Source organism: Nyctereutes procyonoides, unplaced genomic scaffold (genome assembly GCF_905146905.1).
Source record: "Nyctereutes procyonoides isolate TBG_1078 unplaced genomic scaffold, NYPRO_anot_genome, whole genome shotgun sequence".
NCBI lineage: Eukaryota > Metazoa > Chordata > Mammalia > Carnivora > Canidae > Nyctereutes > Nyctereutes procyonoides.
In genome coordinates this window covers 52,055,864-52,076,942 of record NW_026575046.1, presented here as the reverse complement: position 1 = coordinate 52,076,942, position 21,079 = coordinate 52,055,864, and the positions used below count along the sequence as shown (strand labels likewise).

At 37.3% G+C, this 21,079-nt stretch overlaps 1 protein-coding gene across 9 annotated transcripts in view; it reads right to left on the bottom strand.

Annotated features, from left to right (window-relative positions):
* The window catches only part of NSD1 (nuclear receptor binding SET domain protein 1), a 152,664-nt gene that overhangs the window by 66,007 nt on the left and 65,578 nt on the right, over nucleotides 1-21,079 (bottom strand). For all 9 annotated transcript variants that reach the window (XM_055325648.1, XM_055325651.1, XM_055325654.1 and 6 more), the window contains 3 exons: nucleotides 16,196-16,331; nucleotides 4,874-5,046; nucleotides 326-2,897 (listed from right to left, as the gene is read on the bottom strand). In XM_055325648.1, coding sequence (XP_055181623.1) covers nucleotides 326-2,897; nucleotides 4,874-5,046; nucleotides 16,196-16,331 — 2,881 coding nt within the window. The remainder of the gene's footprint in view (nucleotides 1-325; nucleotides 2,898-4,873; nucleotides 5,047-16,195; nucleotides 16,332-21,079) is intronic.

The following is a 21,079-nucleotide window of genomic DNA, read 5'->3' as shown; positions in this document are numbered from 1 at the left end:
GTGGAGCCTGATTAAAGATTCTCTCTCTCTCTCCTTCTGCATCCCCCCCCCCCCAAAAAAGGCAGGAAATGAAGAACAGTAACAAAATGTTCTTGAAACTTACTAAAAGCAAAAGGGACAAAAAAAGAGAGAGCTTTTGGTAAAACAATTTCTGAAGGCATATGGAAAACTGGTCCTCAAAATTCAGACCCTGTATATAAAGTCCTTCCTTCACTTCAAGTGATAATTCTTTCCTCGCAATTTATACATAGTGCTTCCATCAAAATTTCAGAAGGGTAACATTATCACCACTTCTATAATCCTAATCATAGTCAGGAGTCCTTACCTGGTTCAGGGAGCTCAGGTTGGGGTGTCAAACTGGGAATTCCCGGCTCTTTTTCCATCTCTTCAACGCTGGCACTGGATTTATCACAAACATTCAACCGTGGTCCAATTGAATCTAAGCAGCTGGTATGATTTGGATCAGCCAGTGTATCTTCTATTATGTTTGTTGAAGTAGGGGGTCTATGCTCTGGGAACTCATCCCCCTTCTTTACAGGGTCAGATGGAAGCAAAATCCCAAAGGCACCCTCAGAGTTTTCTTTCTCCCTAAATCTGTTAGTGCGCTTACGAGGTTTAGTGCGCCTTTGGTTTAAACGCTGCCACCGCTTTTTAGGCACCGCTTGATTTACACCATTGGGTTCATCATTCTCACTGTTCATTTCATTATCCAACTCTGGGCCTTTTCTGTTTTCAAAAGAGGGGCCTTTCTCTGGAATTTTATCAGGGTCAGGCTGGTTGACTTTGTTATCAAAATGAACACTGGGAAAATGGGCACTGTCTTCACTTGTTAAATGGCCCATTAACTGAAGGGGTTCTTCTTTACCAGAGTCTTCTAGCCCACCTCTTGAGGAACCATTCTCTGAATCTCCACTTGCTCTGTCTCCCTGCAGGGCAGCCTCAAGAGTCACAGCTGGAAGTCGGCTGAGTTTTCTTTTGCGCTCTGTCTTTAAGGCTTTACGGTTCAATGTGTTCCTTCCCATCTGGGCTGCAAAACTATCTCGCAATTTAGATGATGGTTTTGAACGCCCACAGTTGCGCCTAGTAACACAGTCTGAATGACTTTTACTAGAAGCAGGGACATCTCTTCGGTCAGACACTAAGCCAGGTACAGGTACAGATAATTCTCCAGACAGTGCAGAGTCACCCCCACTAGGGCTAGGACGGACTGATTTCTGAGTGCCATCTCCATTTTTTTCTGAACTGTGAGTGGAACTTCCTGAAACCAAGACCTTAGATGCACCTACAGGACTACTCGAAGAACAGTCTCCAAGACCAGGACTCCGATACGAGACCAAATTTTGAGCAGTCATTAACCGTTGCTCCTTGGTCTTACTATCATGCATATCTTTCAACATCATTAGCAATGTACTGAATTTATAGTCTGGTTCAATAGGTATATGATTCTGACCAGAGGCAGAAGAAAAAAGTAATGGTTTTGACGGCTTTGATGTTCCCGAGTCACTCACATCTTCACTTAAGGATCTATAAGAGAGTTCCTTCAACTCTGACAGAACATGTTTCACCACTGCTGTTTCTATGTCATTTGAATCCCTGGTTTTCTCATGCATGTTGCTCAGTAGTTTTAGCCCATCCACTTTCCCACTTTTGGATATGCTGGCCAAAGGAGAGCCTTTGGTATCAGAAGAGCAGCATTTCAAACTGCAGTCCTCATTTGTAACTGGAGGTTCCACTACAACGGGATTTTCTTTATGTTTGCACTTTATACTTCGGATCTTGGGCTGTTTGCTTTTTGCATGTAACAGAGCTTGATTTGTAGCCCCACCTTTTATTAGTGAGTTCTCACTGGAAATGCTTGATGGTGTGTTGAATTTTGGAGAGAAACTATCATTTCTAAAATCTGACTGGGGTTTGCGAACAACAGCAGATACTTTAAGATCAGAGAGATTAACCTGAGATGTTTCAGTTCCAGGCTCTGCTGTCTTAGCACAATCCATTAAGTGGTCTGTATGTGAGTTAGTAATGAGGGACTTCTGCTTTGCTTTTACCTTAGTGTTTGTGGCAGGATACCTAGTATACTTTACCTTTTCATTTTTCTGAACAGATAACATGTTCTCTGTTCTATCAAAAGCATCTGTAATTTCAAGGACACTGTTATCAGACTCTGAACTGTGATCTATGGGATCCAGATCACTGCTTCCATCATCAGAGGTGGTACAGATACTAATGGAATCACTTCGCTTTTCTTCATCACCTGCTCCAATATAACAGAGCTGTACTTTTGAACTACACATCAAACCTCGTTGGAGTTTCTTCTTTTCCTCAGAATGTTTAGAGATCAAGGCACCCTCAGACAAGCCCAGTAAAGAGTCACAATTTGAAGTCTCAAATTCCTTCTTTGCTGTGTTTTTTCCACAAGAAGAAAATAGGAAACTTCCTGGGGCAGTGTTGGACCCTGTGAGGCTGTTTGCTATCCTGGAAAGTTCATTAGAGGCCTGCTTATCAGATACATCCCCAGAAATAAAGCTTAGGCCAAGGTTCTCTGGAATCTTTCCCCTTCGTTCTTCCTTATGTGCTTCAAATTGCATGTGGCCCTTTTTCATACTAGTCCTTTTGGGATTATCAGAACTCTTTCTGGCTCGAGACTTAGCACAAGGCTTTTCCTTTTCATCTGCAGAATGTTCAGAGTCAAAAGCCAGAGATTTCAAGCAGCCATTAAGTAATAGGTCATGTTCTGATTCAGGATCATTTGTACAATCCTCAAATGGCATATCCTCCTCACTGTCCAACTTGATTGAACTGCTGACACATCTTCGGTTCTTCGACCCTTTGGGAACATCATACTGTTCAGCAAGACCAACACTGGCTTCCCATTTACTCAAAATTTTCTGAGGAACCTTAAATTTAAAGGAGAAAAAGATTATCACTTATCAAAAAAATACAGAAGGGAAGAGGGAGGTTATCAGTAAATTCTCATACAAGAAGCTTTTCTAAGCCTTGTAAACTTCTTCAAGGTACTTTTAAGGTACTAGCCAAGTGCTTAGCACCCATTGATCACCTAGAGCCTAATCAATGGGGGATTCCTCAAATCTACTTCTAGTACTAAGATCTATCATTAGAGGAAAGATTAATCCCATACATCCTCTGCTCTCCCTTCTTTAGAAGGACAAAAGAGTGGATCACAACTAGGACTGCATTACTAATCAACATTACACTACCAAATAAAAGAATAATCAGACCCTTCCTATTTACCCCTCCACATTTTAAATAAGGATTTCTTTTCTTCCTGAAGAATGAAGACCAAGCACTTGGCTCAGTTGTATAAGAGAAAGCAAAAGGCTAAAGAAGATGAACAGAGCAAAATGAGGACAGCAAAATAAGGTCAGATCTATCCCAGGACCCTAAATTTGAACCTCTGGTTATCCCTAAGCCTCTTTATTTCTGGTGATGTATCTGATTGTTCTATACATGTTACATAAAATCTGGATTATAACCAAGCAGTCTCTGGGTTTAGTCACATTGTTCAGAAACAGTAAAATACCTTGGCTATTACATATACACCTTTCTTGATTCCTTACGATAGAGACACTATGCTCTGTGAAATATAACTATTTTTTCTAACTATTATTTCCCTCCTTGGCTTCATACAATAATTATTAGTCAAGGTTCTATTAGCTAACTATACTTTAAAGCTTGTAAAAGGGATAATCCACTGAGCATGTAAAAATTCAGGTCACTGGAAAGGTAGCCTCCTCTTATAAAGCAATGAGCTGACCAACTAGTTGATTTCACACACAAACACACACGCATTAATTCTCATAATTGTGACATGAGTAATTAACTTTCCAGAATCTGAAAGCCCTACTGAACTCCTCTGAAAAGGGGGTTGGTTAAGCTACGTAGCTCAAGGCTTGACACAAAAACTCAACAATTCCCTACTAACAACTATCCAAAGTATTGGAACTAATATAGTTTGCCTCCTTCATTGTAACAATAGCATATACTGGTTGTTTTATGGCATCAACAAGCTTATGACATATTAAATATTTATAATTATTTCTAATCCTCCCAACATCTCTAGTTTTAGAGATGAAGACACTAATCCTCAGAGAATTCAACTGAAAAACAGCAGGGACTGCATAATGACTCTAACTTATCTTAATAATGATTATCAAGTATTTATACAAGGAAGCATGAAACACCAATCTAATAGGAACTATTTTGCTTTCTAGAAATGACCACAAAGAAATATTTTTTTTAAAAAGCCAAAATTTTACCCAACTTTAACACAAAACATCAAGCAAATGGAACAAAAACACAGTATTCTTTATTAAAACATTACTGGGTTTCAAACTGCAACCTTAAGCAATAACAAGACATACAAAAACCAAAATTGTATTACCAGAAGGAGGATGGGTGATAGAAGTAAGAAAGATTAAGGAGTGCACTTGTCGGTGATGAGTACCAGATGATTAAAATGAAAACAAACCCCAGACAACAAAAATGTTGACAGCTTTACCTTTAGCATTTTTAAGAGAAATAATTAACCTGGAGAGTAAGAAGTAGAATATTTCAGCTCAATGATCATTTTTTTCATACAAAAGATATAACCAAAAAAAAAAAACCCTGGTCATATAATTTTATACTGTCACATCTAAGTGACATGGCAAAAATTATCTGAAATCATTTCTCAAAAAGCTGAGTATAAATCTATGGAAGGCTAGCCCTATTTCATCCAGGAAAAATAAATTGCTTTCATTTGTTTTCTCACAAATATTCTACTACCAAAGGAAATAACATATTTCAAAAATGTAAGCCTTCTTTCCTGCCTCCTCCCTGTCTATCCCAAAGAAAATAAAGAGTCTTTATTTACCTTGTGCCTATATCCTTTTTCTTTCTGCTTCCCTCTTCTCCTAAGAACAGGTAGCTCTTCAAATTGATGTCTGCCTTCGAACATGACGATTGCTTTTCCAGCCACCCAGGCTCTCTCTGAAGGGTCCCCAAAAGCCTCCACGTAGTATTGTCGATAGGGCCTCCGGTTTGAAACTAGATAAATATAAGAACCAGCATCATTACTTTAAAAAGAAGACTGTTTATCATCAAGAGAACAGCCATACCACTACTGCCAAAGAAATCTCTACTAAAAAAAAGGAGGAGGAGAAGGAGGAAGAGAAGAAGAAGAAATCAGAGGGGAAATTTTTAAATATTCTATTCATGTGGCAAGAAAATGCTTAAGAATCTGTGAAAGAACTTCAGTGGTTTGGTCTGGTGATATGCTATATATTCCAAGCCAGTTTTAACAATCAACTAAGTTGCTTTTATACTCAGTCTATAAAGTCTTGTACCCTTGTTACCAGAAAATACAAAGGGCATATAATAAGCCACAAAATCACAAATATAATTATCAGTAAGAACCAGCTACCAAACAAATTTTTTAAACTATGTTAAAATATAAGGAATGAAAAGAAATGCTTCAACACCTTGTTATGTATGATGTGCTAACATTTATGGAATGGCTACTACAGACCAGGTATTCACACTAAGTGCTTTGTATGGAGTCTTACTCTTCATAACAACCAACTAATTTGTAGTACACTCCTCCTTTTAGATACAGTTAGGTAGAATAACATCAGAGGGTGCAAATTCAGAGCGAAACATTGGCTTTTTTTTATATTTTTTTTTTATTCATTTATGATAGTCATAGAGAGAGAGAGGCGCAGAGACACAGGCAGAGGGAAAAGCAGACTCCATGCACCAGGAGCCTGATGTGGGATTCGATCCCGGGTCTCCAGGATCGCGCCCTGGGCCAAAGGCAGGCGCCAAACCGCTGCGCCACCCAGGGATCCCGAAACATTGGCTTTGCAGAGAAAGAACTTGATACTTCAAAATACAGAAATTTAAAAATAAAAAGAAAATTCCAAGAGCAATAAAAACAAAAAGAAATCGAGTTATTCTACAGTTTCTTAGTTGTCCAAAGTTCTAATAATACAATTAAGAAAAATAAAAACACACGTCTTGTCCAGAAAAAGATTATAATCAAATTTACATTTCGGCATTTTACATACCAATAAAAAATATAACAAAAGAAATATATCAGGACCAAGCAAAGTATAATAATTTGCCTCTTTTTAGAAAAGGGAATCATCTAATATAAAAATTCACTTATATAGGAACTCACAACTAATGCCCTTAACAACCATTTTTTTAAAACACGCAAAAAGAATCCAATTATCTTATCTTTTTGAATAAACAGAAAACTCTATTTCCTTCAGAATAGAAAAATAAAGGAGAAAGGAAAGGAAAACAAAAGAAAGGGGAGGGGAGATTTGTAAATTCAACATTAGAACAAGTATAAATACTTTAAAACTCAGGTCTCCACAGTAATTGGAAGAGCAGCCAAAATATCAAGTAAATTTCTTTTTTTTCTTTTTTTTAAATTTTTTTTAAAATTTTTTATTTATTTATGATATAGAGAGAGAGGCAGAGGGAGAAGCAGGCTCCATGCACCCAGAGCCCGATGTGGGATTTGATCCTGGGTCTCCAGGATCGCACCCTGGGCCAAAGGCAGGCGCCAAACCGCTGCGCCACCCAGGGATCCCCTATCAAGTAAATTTCAATGGCAACTTCTTTTTTTTCTTTTTTGTCGTTTCTTTTTTTTTTTTTAATTTATTTTTTATTGGTGTTCAATTTGTCAATCCATCAAGTGCTCCCCTCAGTGCCCGTCACCCAGTCACTCCCACCCCCCGCCCACCTCCCTTTCTACCACCCCTTGTTCATTTCCCAGAGTTAGGAGTCTCTCATGTACCATCTCCCTTTCTGATATTTCCCACTCATTTTTTCTCCTTTCCCCTTTATTCCTTTTCACTATTTTTTATATTCCCCAAATGAATGAGACCATATAATGTTTGTCCTTCTCCAATAGACTTATTTCGCTCAGCATAATACCCTCCAGCAGTTCCATCCACATCAAAGCAAATGGTGGGTATTTGTCGTTTCTAATGGCTGAGTAATATTCCATTGTATAATTAGACCACGTCTTCTTTATCTCAATGGCAACTTCTTTACAAACGCTAGTTTCAAAGCTATACAAACAAAGAATAAAGAGTACCCATGAGCTCTCATAAACTTTAGTTGAAAGGGTTGTTTTTCTATAAAAATATAGGTTAATGATAAAATTACAAACTGGTTAAATTTTGACTTTTAGTGCATTTCAAAAACAAGTTCTATGAAAGAACTGAACTCCCTAGTCTCAATCTACTAAATTAAATCCTTCCATAGAAATCACCTAAAGGGGGATTAAAATTGGTAAAATATATATATATATCTATAGAAGTTCAGAAAGTCAACTTGAGAAGTACATAATTCTCCCATAAATAAATTCAATCAGCACAGACGGAACACTTACAATGTGCCAGCACTATAAACAGGACAAAAAAACTCACTGCCTGGTAGGCAAGAGGTATACAAATAAATTATGGTAAAAAAAATAAATAAATAATTGCAATAAACATTCACTTTTTATTTTTTTTAAACATTTACTTATTTAAGAGAGCAGAGCAAGAGAGTGGAGAGGGTGGGGGAGAGGGAGAGAGAATTTTTTAAGTAGACTCCTTACTGAGCATGGAGCCCAACAGGGGGCTCAATCTCACAACCTAGAGCCAAAACCAAGAGCAGGCTGCTTAACTAAACATATACTTTTAAAAAGAACATTAAAAAGTGGAGATATTGGGGGGACCCAGATGGCTCAGTCACTTAAGTGGCCGTCTCTTGATTTTGGCCCAGATTATGTTCTCAGGGTCTTGTGATCGAGCCACATGTGTGGCTCCGAGCTCAGTGCAGAGTCAGCTGGAAGATTCTCTCTCCCTCTGCCCCTCCCCGACTCATGTGTGTGCTCTTGCTCTCTCCAATCAATCACTTTTTTTTTTTAAGTGGGGATCATTAATTAGAGAACTTGGATACCTAAGCACAATTTTTAAAAGTAAATAGTTTGTTAAGGAGAGAATTCCAGTATGAGGGTCCAGAATCTTCAAAAGCTGTTTGAGTAAACAAACAGTTGGGAACTAAAAAGTAGTTCAGGGATCCCTGGGTGGCTCAGCAGTTTAGCGCCTGCCTTCGGCCCAGGGCATAATCCTGGAGTCTCAGGATCGAGTCCCACATCAGTTGTTGGCCTCGCCACGTATCCATGTCTGTGACCGGGTTCCAGCCACGCAAAGAAATAACTTTCGGACGGATGGATCACATGTCCTATCTCAAGACTAGCTTTTTAGGGCTCACTGCTTTATTCAGAAATATTTCACTGTAGCTCCTTGATGCGGGATTCAAGACTAAAGAAATTCACATGTAAAAATGCAAACGCATATTGGTTCATCAAAGTAACCTTTTATGTAAATATATAGAGAAGTTCGGGCATTGACATGTAAACTGTACAACTACTACACTTCTCTGCAGTGTGGGTTTACCATCGTGTAATACATGTGTTTACATAAAAATAAAAAAAAAAACTGCATGGAGTCTGCTTCTCCCTCTGCCTGTGTCTCTGCCTCTCTCTCTCTCTGTGTGTCTCTCATGAATAAATAAATAAAATCTTTCAAAAAGAAAAAAAAAAAGAAAGAAAGAAAAAAAGTAGTGCAGAACACTAACTCAATAAAAACCAGTAAGCAGGTAAGCAGTGTTCAGACCTGGAAGAGCTTGATGCCATGTTAAGAGCCTATTACGCTCTTGGCATTGAGGAGCCTCATTTAAACTATGGAACCACATGCTCAGTTTGGGGTCTTAGAAAGATAAATCTCCTTGACCTCAGAATAACACATTCAAGAGCAGAGAGGAGACTCAGAAAACCAGAGATTACCAAAATAGTGTACATCTGAGATGACTAGAACCTGAACTAAGGCAGTAACACTAACAATTAAAAAAACAAAATTTGAAAGGTTTTTTTTTTTTTTTTAAGACAAAACACAAGTACTTCACATGTAATAAAAAGTCAGACAGGCACCTGCCTGGCTCAGGCAGAAGAGCAAGCATCTTGATCTTGGCTGGGGTAGTGAGTTTAGGCCCCAAGTTGTGTATAAATATTACTTAAATAAAAATACAATTAAGAAAAAAGTCAGAACAGATATTTGAACAGTTTTATTCACAAGAGTATGTTCATAGCAATATTATTCCCACCACGTTAAAAACGTGGAAATAACCCAAATGTCCACTGAAGGGTGAACAAAATGTGGTATATACATACAATGGAATATTACTGAGCCTTGAAAATGAAATACTGATACATAATATCACACGGATAAACTTTATAAAGACATTATGCAAAGTGAAATAAACCAGACACATAAAAATACTGTATAATTCCATTTATAGAGGTAACTAGAATAGTCAAATTCATAAAGAAAAAAAGAATAGTACTGACCAGAGGCGAAGTTATTATTAAATGGGTATGGATGTTCATTGTAAAAATATGAAAATGTTCTAGATATGTATGCTAGTAATAATTGTACAACAATGTGGATGTACTTAATGCCACTAAACTGTACACATAAGAATGGTTAAAATGGGAGATGTCTGAGAGGCTCAGTGGTTGAGCATCTGCCTTTGGCTCAGGTGGTGATCCTGGGGTCCTGGGATGGGGTCCTGCATCAGGCTCCCCACAGGAAGCCTACTTCTCCTCTGCCTCTCTCTGTGTGTCTCTCATGAATAAATAAATAAAATCTTTTTTTAAAAATGGTTAAAGGGGATCCCTGGGTGGCTCAGCAGTTTAGCGCCTGCCTTTGGCCCAAGGCGTAATCCTGGAGTCCCGGGATCAAGTCCCACATCGGACTCCCTGCATGGAGCCAGGTACTCTCTCTGCCTGTGTCTCTGCGTGTCTCTGTCTCTCTCTCTCTCTCTCTCATGAATAAATAAAACCTAAAAAATAAAATCAAGATGGATTGGGAATGAGGAGGGAGCCACCCTATAAGAAAATTAAAGATTGATAAACTCCACACATTCAGGAGCATCCATTTGCTCTTTAACCCAGAAAAGAGATCTAAGGAAAGGCTCAAACATAAAAAAAATAGAGAACAAAGAAAAATATAAAGAGTAAGGGAAAAAAAGAACTTGGAAACGAAGGAATCCTTTAAAATTAAGAACATTAAGAGCAAAAATGTAAAACAAAAAAAGGTCTAAAGACAAAGTAGAGGAAACTCACTTTATATAAAGTAGAGCAAAACAAATATGTACCAAAAAAAGATGAAAAAATTAGGAAGCCCAATGCAGGAAAGTCAAGATGGTAAGAGTTATAGGAGGGGGGGAGGGGGAAGAGTTATAGAAGAGAAAATAAACAAAGGTAGGAAAATAATCAATGAAATAATTCAAGAAAATGTCCTAGAAAGAAAGAAACTAAATTTGCAGATCCAAAGGAACCACCAATACCTATCCTTGTGCCTTGTGAACTATAGGAACAGAGAGAAGAGTCTGCAAGCTTTCAAAAAGTACAAAAGTCACATACAAAATAACAATCAGAATAACTTGACTTAATACCAATTCTGGAAGTAGAAGACAATGAAGCAATGCCTTCAAATTCTGAGCAAAAATGATATTCAGGCTAGTATTCTATACCAGCCAAACAAACAAGTGTATGAAAAGAATAAAAATATATTCAGATAACACAAGATCTCAAAAATTTGCCTTTCTCAGGAAACTACTGACAAACTTGCTATATATTCAAAATAGGTGAATAAACCAAAATCAAGGAAGACATGGAATTCAACACAAAAGCTGAAAGGAATCCCCAGTATAACAGCTATTAAACAGAGAATGTAACTAGACTGAAGGAAAATACAGTTGGCCCTTGAACAACCCAGTGGTAGCAGGGGACAGAGGGTTGGTCTGGAATCCCAATTCTCTGTGCAGTTAAAATTCACATATCTTTTGAATTCCCAAAAACTTAAGTACTAATAGCTTATTGCTGACCAAAAGCCTTAACCAATAACATAAACAGTCAATTAACACATATTTTATATGTTTTGTACATTATATACTGCATTCTTATAATAAAGTAAGCTAGGGAAAATGCTATTAAGAAAAATCATAAGGAAAGCACATTTAATATTATTGTTATTAAGAAAATCTTGAGAGAAAATACATTTACAAAAATACAAAACAAAACATTTACAAAAACAAAATCTGTATAAAAAATTATATAATGACCTGCACAATTCAAATCCGTATTGTTCAAGGTTCAACAGCCTAAGGCTCTAGGTCAGAGTTCCTCAAGATAATGAAAATGACAAACTACCAGGGCACCTGGGGGATCAGTCAGTTAAATATCCCATTCTTGATTTATGCTCAGGTCATGCTCTCAGAGTTCTGAGATCTGAGCCCTGCATCAAGCTCCATGCTGGGTGTGGAGCCTGCTTAAGATTCCCTCTTGGGAAGGCTTGGTGGTTCAGCGTTTGAGTGTCTGCCTTCAGCACAAGGTTTGATTCTGAAGTCCCAGGAATGAGTCCCACATCAGGCTCCCTGTGAGGACCCTACTTCTCCTTCTGCCTATATCTCTACCTCTTTCTCTCTGTGTCTCTCATGAATAATAATATCTTAAAAAAAAAAGAAATAAAATAAAAACATATAAAAAGATTCACTCTCACTGCCACTCCCCCCTCCTTTCCTTCTCTTAAAAAAAAAAAAGACAAGGAAAATGACAAATTGCCAATATATCAGATCATGTGGAAAAAATAAAACCTAGGAGAGTTTTACTATGAATTAGTAACAAATACATAAAACACTAAGAACCCTCTCTCCCTCACCAACACACACACACACAAACACACACACAGATTACTGCAGAAATATCAAAAGGTTCTGAGGGCAACGAAAGCACTGGACACCAAGTGGCTAAGCTGTGTACACTGTTAACATGACAACATACACACTGAATTCCTAACCAAAATTATAATACAACAGGTAAGGTAGCAGGGGTCGGTGGGAGGTAAGGCCCAATACAAAGATGGAAATGACTAACCCACAACTTCTATAGTGAGAAATAAAAAGTAATTCAGAAGGATGGATTTTTGAGATACAGAAGTAAACATCGAGAGATCCAGCTGACAGAGATTAAAGGTACTTAGCGAAGGATATAGAAACAGCAGAGTATTTTCCAAACAAGGCCTGTAGAGTTAACCTCTTGACTTTTTAAATTTTATGTACCTTGTATAATAAAAATAATGACTTCAAAGAGTGATTTTATAAAAATTTGGGTTTTCTAACACCATTTGAAATATTTGGCTTGGCTAAGAAAACAATAAACATGGATGATCAGAATAATATGAACACTGCACAATAATTTTTAATTTTTCACTGATATCAACTAATAATTAGTACAAAGAAGTAACTGTTGAGTAAATGTAAAGTATATATGGGTGTTTACTGTGCTACACTCTTCGTATGTGCTATGAAGAGGATAAGCAGAAAAAGGAGTACATTCAAAGAAAAATGTAGAGTTAACTACTAGAAGTTATTAATTAGGCTTTCCAGAACTTGGCTGCCTACAGCTTGCTATAAACTATGGAGAAATGAAAACAAAAGTGAAAAATGAAAAAAAGAAAATATGTTATAACTAGCTGTTAGGTTAAATAGATCCGTTATGCCATGTTTTCTCATTTCTTCAGTACAAAGCTATATAAATTCATCCTCTCTGGGAAGATCATTTGAATTTAAGAGTTTTAACTTTTTTATAACCCGAAAACAAAACAATGGTATTTTCCAGTCAGTAATGGCACCTTGCTCTCTGGTGTGATCACATTCTTGACTCATGAGAAACAAGCCATACAGGAATCCTCAAGTTTACCACAACAAACCTCTAGTCATTGCACTCTTACCCACCCCTAATTTAAGAGTGCAGCTCCTCCTCCCATTGAAGTCAATTTCTCATCATGATACCAATCCTATCTACCTCTTCCTTTCCTAGAAATCCTATGTTATGATCACATCTCTGATCCCTTACTACTCTTGTCTTCACCCTCTATTTCCAGAACTCTTCTCACAGTACTACTAACATGATCAACCCTACTTTTAGAAATCCTTCTGGACCTCACGTTATCTCTATCTACAGCATCCCCCCTTCTCTGCTTTGACTACATTTCCAGTCTAACCCAACTTTAGAAACAATCATAATCACCAAAAACATCACTGATCTCTACCTCGTTACACATAATGGACATTTTGATTGCCAAACAAAGTTCAACCAAACTGATCACATCCTTCTTCCTTCTCAAAACATGCTAGTCACCAATAATACCACATGCCAAATAATCCTAGTTTTTTTTCTTCCATCTCTTTTTCTCATCTTTTTACCAAGCTCAGTATTCTCCATACAGACCTCAAATACTGGATTCCTCAAAGCCACTCTTGCTCTCACTTAAACACTATCTATGTACAGGCAAAGCTAAAAACTTGGAAGCCATCCTGAGACTCAGAAACCTCAGGATTTCATTCTCCCTCATTCCCCAATTACTCATCCATTACCAAATCATACAGATTTTATCTCCTAAGTTGTTCTTTATTCTCTATTCACCACATGCACCTCACCATAATCATTGCAATGAACCTTTCAACAATGTCCTCTTACTTATTTATGCACCTTCCAATCCATTTTACATATTGCAGTCAGAGAAAACCTTACACAGATTAAATCACATCATCCTCTCCTCATAGTCCTTTAATGGTATCACATTGCTCTAAGAATAAAATACAAAATTTTAGGGTGCCTAAGTGGCTCAGTCAGTTAAGCGTCTGCTTTCGACTCAGGTCATAATCTCAGGGTCCTGGGATTGAGGCCCGCATTTGGCTCTACACACAATGGAAAGCCTGCTTCTCCCCTCTCCCCCTATTCCTACTCTATCTCTATCTCAAATAAATAAATAAAACCTTTTTTAAAAATACAAGATTTTAAATGAAGTCTAAAAGATGCTACACAGTTTGACTCATATCTACTTCTCCAGCCTCATACTGTGCCACTCTCCATAACTCAATGGGTAGGGACCTCTCAGAACCAAAGTATATACTATTTTCTGTGCCTGGAACCACCTTCTCCTTGTTTCCCTAGTTAATTCCTACTCATCCTCTCAACTCTCAGACCAGATTCTATACTAACATAACTGCCCCTGCACCAGAAGCCCAAATTAGGTACTCCTGCTATATCACTGATTGAACACTAATATTTACTTTTGGACATACTTCTCAGTTAATTATCAATTTGTCTGATTATTTGCTGGTATCTTGGTCTCTTTAACTAGACTCTAATTATAGACAAGGAAAAGAAGAACTGATCTTTTGTCCATTACTGGATCCTACTTCCTGGACAAAAATAGTTATCAATTGCTGAATAAATGACATGAACCCAACTGCTATGCATGAACAGTACAATGAATAAGAAACTTAACACAGGAAGGGTAGGAATTTCCTACAAATAGTATTTAAATGTCTAACCAGGCCACAAAGATTAATATGTCATTAAAAAAAAAAAAAAAAACCAACCAGGGATACCTGGGTGGCTCAGCAGTTGAGCACCTGCATTCAGCTCAGGGCCTGATCCCAGAGTCCCGGGATCAAGTCCCACATCGGACTCCCTGCATGGAGCCTGCTTCTCCCTCGCCTCTGTTTCTGCCTCTCTACATATCTCGCATGAATAAATAATAAATCTTAAAAAAAAGAAAATAAAAATAAATGAAAAATTAAAAACAAACAGAAAACCCCCAACCAGCTAGTAAAGGCTTTAGGTGTCTCAATACTCAATATCTGAAATATAAAATCAAATCCAGCAATCCCACTTTTGATAAATCATCCTACAGATAGGCGTATGTATGTGAAAGTTATTCTTTACACCACTGCAAAGAGTCATATTTATGTGATGCACGTATGCATGTAAATATGTATAGAGAGAACACAAGATCAAAAATCTAAACATTCATCAATAAGAAAATGATTATATAAAGTATAATACATTCAAAAAGTAGAAAAGTATGCAGCTATAAAAAAAAGAGAGAGGGCAGCCCCGGTGGCGCAGCGGTTTAGCGCCGCCTGCAGCCCAGGGCGTGATCCTGGAGACCCTGGATCGAGTCCCACATCAGGCTCTCTGTATGATGCATGCCTGCTTCTCCCTCTGCCTGTGTCTCTGCCTCTCTCTATCTCTATGAATGAATGAATGAATGAATGAATAAATAAATAAATAAATAAATAAATAAATAAATAAATCTTAAAAGGGGGGGGGCAGCCCGGGTGGCTCGGTGGTTTAGCACCACCTTCAACCCAGGGCCTGATCCTGGAACCCAGGATTGAGTCCCACGTCAGGCTCCCTGCATAGAGCCTGCTTCTCCCTCTGCCTGTGTCTCCGCCTCAATCTCTGTGTGTGTGTGTCTCTCATGAATAAATAAATAAAAATCTTAAAAAAAAAAAAAAAAGAGAGAAAGAAAGTCTTCAATGCACTAACATGGAAAACCTCTAAAAAGTAACAAAAATCAAGTGTGGAACATATAAAAAATATGCTACTTTTGTGTTAAAAATAAAAAGATGAGAATATATACTTGATTTATATATAGAAACGCAAGAAAAAAACATTAAAAACAACTGATTACTCTTTGAAAAGAAGGGCAAAAAATGTGGAAGAACAGAGAAAGGGAGGAAGTGAGTTGATTGGTGACTATATATATTCACAACTGTGAATATATGACCTATTAAAAACTAAAATAACACATTTTAAAATTAAATCACAAAACATCTTAATAGGAAAAAGGCAGCTCAAGATCAAGTTTCAGTCTCTTTAGCATTTTAAAGATGACTGAGATTCAAATAGAATCAAGTAACTAACAAATAACAGTTACTAAAGGGAATGCTCTAAATTAGTATTTTACAATTCAAAATTCACAAGCATTCTTTATAATTGTTTCAGCTTTCAAACTTAACAGCAATGATACAAACGTGGAGACTGAGGTAGAAAAGCCTAAATATATTGAAAAGTTATTCTAGACAATGTAAACTTTAGGTAATAACCTAACATTTTTCTGGCATCTATAAATAGAATAACAGAATTTTGTAATCATAAAGTAAAAGAAAACAAATGTTCAAAGGCAAATATGGATACTAAAGACAACAAAAATTAGGTTACACTAAAAGCAACTACAAGTTTATTACTCCACACTACGTTATCAATTACTAACATTACCTTTCATTTTTGAATGTGTGTTAATCAACGGATCAGAACAAATCCTGCAGGGCCACCATGGGCGTCTCTTGAATTTTGCCCAGATGAGATCTCCAACTTCATACTTCAGTGGCGTAGACTTTTTCTTGGGTTGACACTTGAGACAGACAAAACATGCGTTGTCAATAAGAATCCAAATCTTTTGAAACAGTATATCATTTTCCTATTAGCCTTCTGAAAAAGCAGAGTTCTACAGAATTCTAGATGAAAACATTCCAGCTTAACAATTACAAAGCAAGTACAGCTAAATGATTTTGTCTTAATTGTTCATAACATAGGCCTTTATAAAGTAGCAGTAGCAGCTTTCAATTTATATTTCAGTAATCTACCTACATTCATGGAAAAAAATTATTTTCATTAATAAAAAAGACAAAAACTGAAAAAAGAAACAATCATCCCTAGGAAAAGATTATCTTTGCCCTAGTCCTTGGATCACAGCAAAACATTGGGGGATGGGAGTGTTGTAAAAAGAATTTATAAACAATGTATCAAGAATCTATGCTCCCAATATAATGTATCAATTATGTCTCAATAAAATGGGGGTGCAGGGGAACTGTGGTCCCCTCTGCAGGTAATATTCTACATCCTTCTCAAATAAACATAGACATTCCTATTAATTAATAATAATAGCTCTAATTAAATTATCCTGAAGGCTAAAGGCTAGACCCTAGCAATGTCAGTGCAACTGCCTTGGACTTTTCCCAGGACCTGCAGAACAGCATTTTGCACAACTCGAAGGAACATCATTCATGCAGAATAAATACAAATCAAGTTCCTTGGACCTTAATGCAGAAACTCTGGCTGCATCTTTTCTTCAAAAACAATATGCCTAATTGATCTGCAAATCCAACATCCTCCATCCCACTCTAAATCCATGGCCAGCCTTTTAACACACATCATAAGCAGAACACCTGTTCTACTTTACAGATGAAGACAGCTTTGTATTTAGTAGGACTGAGCTTCCTACCTGGTCCACACCACACAAAGGAATTACAAGTGTACTGAGATGTTCCTACGTATCCAAAGAAAAGCCTAGGGTACTTGGGCAAAGATCAACCTCTTCCATTTAGCGCGAGAAGACCTACAAATAATGATTTTAAGTTCTCTGTCTTGAAAAAGGCGAGTGAGCAGCTCCTTCAGACTCAATCCCTAAAATGGATTAAGCATTCAATAAAGTATATGCTAGATGAACTGACTGAAATCATTGAAACAAATGATGAATATTGTCCACCACACATATATCAAAGGTCTGGGCTCAACTCAATAATTTGTTAAGTTACCAATTCAACTTTAAGAATTTTTTTTCAGATAAATTAAATCTCGTAAAATGTGCTTATTGAAAATTATTGTGATTAGTTTTACAAGTATAGAGTTCCTAGGAAATGAGACAGAAACTACATCCTATTCTTTAAAAGAAAAAAAAAGGCTATTCCTTCCAGTTACCAGTTTGTAAGTCATCAGGAAAAAAACAGGACTCCCAAGCTGACTGGCTTTGAAACTTTAAAACCAAGATAAAAATACAGGATGGGAAAACAAATTTTTTATTTGCCCTTAGTGAAAACTATAATTTGAGTAGATTCCCATAAGTTTCTGATACAATTTATGATCATTTATTTGGCAATCATTGGTATTGACTTATTTATTCACATCCTAAATTACTCTAAAATCAGTAACTAACATTTACTTGATATTTGCTGTGCTAGACACTGATCTTTTTTCAATCCTCTTAAAGTAGATACTATATTATTACTCTTATTTTATGTATGCTTATTTTACTGTTTGCCTATGGTCATATAGTATTTAATAAGTAGCAGAGCCAGGATTCGAATCTTAGCAGTCCAACTCCAAGCCCGAACTCTGAACCACTGCTTAATCAACCAGTAACTATAAAACCCCATGAATATTATATGCTTTATGACAAATTAAGCCATAATTGATCAATGACATCATACTGGTTCAGTCTTCCCCTCATATTACCTCATCAAAATGATTATACTGTATTATCAGAAAGTACAGCCATAAAACACATGCCTTCAATATCATCTAAATATATTTCAATAATTTTTTATTTTTATTTTTATTTTATTTTTTAAAGATTTTATTTGTTTATTCATGAGAATACACAGAGAGGAGAGAGAGGCAGAGACATAAGCAGAGGGAGAAGCAGGCTCCATGCAGGGAGCCTGACGAGGGGACTTGATCCCGGGTCTCCAGGATCACACCCTGGGCTGCAGGCAACGCTAAACCGCTGAGCCACCAGGGCTGCCCATCAATAATTTTTTTAAAAAACAAACTCAACAGAAAGCAAGGAAGGAACATGAGCAGTATCAGGTAAACCCAGAAGCTGAATCACACAACAAGACAAAGCATCAGTGAGTTCTGTATTCTGACTCCATCACAGATTATGACATCTTAAACAAGTCACTTAATTCAGCCTGTCATAGAATCAGGAAAGAAACATCTGTTCTACCATAAACCATCAAAATGAAAACAGTAATTCCATTCCTAATATTGTAATCCAAAGAAAATAATCCAATTAAATAAAATTATAGAAAAATATTTCAAGCATTTATTTATAACAAAAACTTAACATACAAGAGACATGTTAAATGAATTATGCTGACAATTCAATGAAATATACAAAGTGCAGAAGAAATGTAATACTAAAAATGTAATACCCATACATATAATATACCATTAGAAACCTCGCTAAAAAGAAACCTCGCTAAAAACTGTAATGATGATTTTTTAAAAAATAACAAAGTTAGGCTGCTGGGTGGCACAATTTTTTAAGCATCCAACTCTTAATTTCAGCTCAGGTCATGATCTGACTGAGGGATTGAATCCCAAATCCCAAATCCGGCTCTGTGCTCAGTGGGTTGTTTGCTTGAGATTCTCTCCTTCTCTCTCTGCCCCTTCCCCATTTGCACATTTTCTCTCTCAAATAAATCAATCCTTAAAAATATATATATAACAAAATTGGGGCACCTGCGTGGCTCAGTCGGTTGAGCCCTTGGCTCGGGTCATGAAGCCAGGGTCCTGGGATCGAGCCCCATATTGGGCTCCCTACTCAGCAAGGAGTCCACTTCTCTCTCTCTCCCGTCTGCCCCCCCACCACCTACTCATGCTTTCTCTCTCTCAAATAAATAAAAATCGTTAAATGCACACAAATGCACATATATATCAAAGTCAATGAGAAACATGAATTTAAAATTTCATTAAATTAATGGTATCGTGGGTAAAGATTTTTGCAAACCTGAAATATTTTCTCCATGCTTTTATTTTTAGTATTTTATTTTTATGTAATCTCTACACCCAACATGGGGCTCAAACTCACAATCCCAAAACCAAGAGTCACATGCTCTACTGACTGAGCCAGCCAGGCACCCCTCTCCAGGTTATCTTGACTGATTTACCATGATGACCAAATAATACAATATATGCAAACAAATTAGAAAATGTCTATACAAAACCTATTGTTAATACTATTACTAATGGACAACAACCAAATCCAGCTGACTTTAACACGTAAAAAATTAGACACAGGCAAGAATTCCAGACCCAAGAGAGGGCTCCAATCATGAAGTAAACAAAATAAGAATACGGGAGAAAAATCTTTTTAAATATGACTCTTGGGATCCCTGGGTGGCGCAGCAGTTTGGCACCTGCCTTTGGCCCAGGGCGCGATCCTGGAGACCCGGGATCGAATCCCACGTCAGGCTCCCGGTGCATGGAGCCTGCTTCTCCCTCTGCCTGTGTCTCTGCCTCTCTCTCTCTCTCTCTCTCTCTGTGACCATCATAAATAAATAAAAATTAAAAATAAATAAATAAATAAATAGGACTCTTCTCTTTTATGATTTCATTTATTTATTTTTTTAAAGATTTTATTTATTTATTCATGAGAAACAGAGAGAGACACAGACACAGGCAAAGGGAGAAGCAAGCTCCATGCAGGGAGCTCGACGCAGGACTCGATCCCAGGACTCCAGGATCACGCCCTTGGCCGAAGGCAGGCGCTAAACCGCTGAGCCACCCGGGCTGCCCTAAATATGACTGTTCTCCTCAGAAGAGCTTAAATATTTCACCTAGGAAAGAAAGACACCCAAATACACCAAATGATTAAACCCATAATTCAACTGCATACAAATTTACTACAGAGCTAAAACAGGGTGGCTGGGTGGCTCAGTGGTTGAGCATCTGACTTTGGCTAAGGGTGTGATCCCGGGGTCCTGGAATACAGTCCCACATAGGGCTCCCCATAGGGAGCCTCCTTCTCTCTCTCTCTCTAGGTCTCTGCCTCTTTCTGTGTATCTTTCATGAATAAATAAAATCTTAAAAAAAAATTTAAAAAAAGCCCCACAACAGAAAGCTCAACAAGAGACACAAACATGGATTCTTGATCCCAAGACACTAGAAGAATATCAGGGAAGACTAGAATGAAGAAATGTGATCTGAGCTTAGACTAGTAGGATAGATATATTTCAGAATGGTTTTTCCTAATATCTCTATATGAGATATTCCAGTTGGAAGAAATATACTGCTGGCTAAGCCTTTTTCTATACACTACTGGGCTGAACTGTGGTCACCCAAAAGTATGCCCCCACGATAACTGTAAATGAGACCTCATTTGGAAATAGGCTCTTCACAAATAATCAAGAGGAGATCAATCTGGGTTGGTTCTAATCCAAAATAAATGTGTCCTTATAAAATGAAAAATTTGGAAACAGAGACAGACGTACATAGAGGGAAGATGATGAAGACACAAGGAAAATGCCATCTACCAACTAAGGCACTCCTGAGGCATCTACACATTAGGAGAGATATGGAACATAATCTCACAAGCCC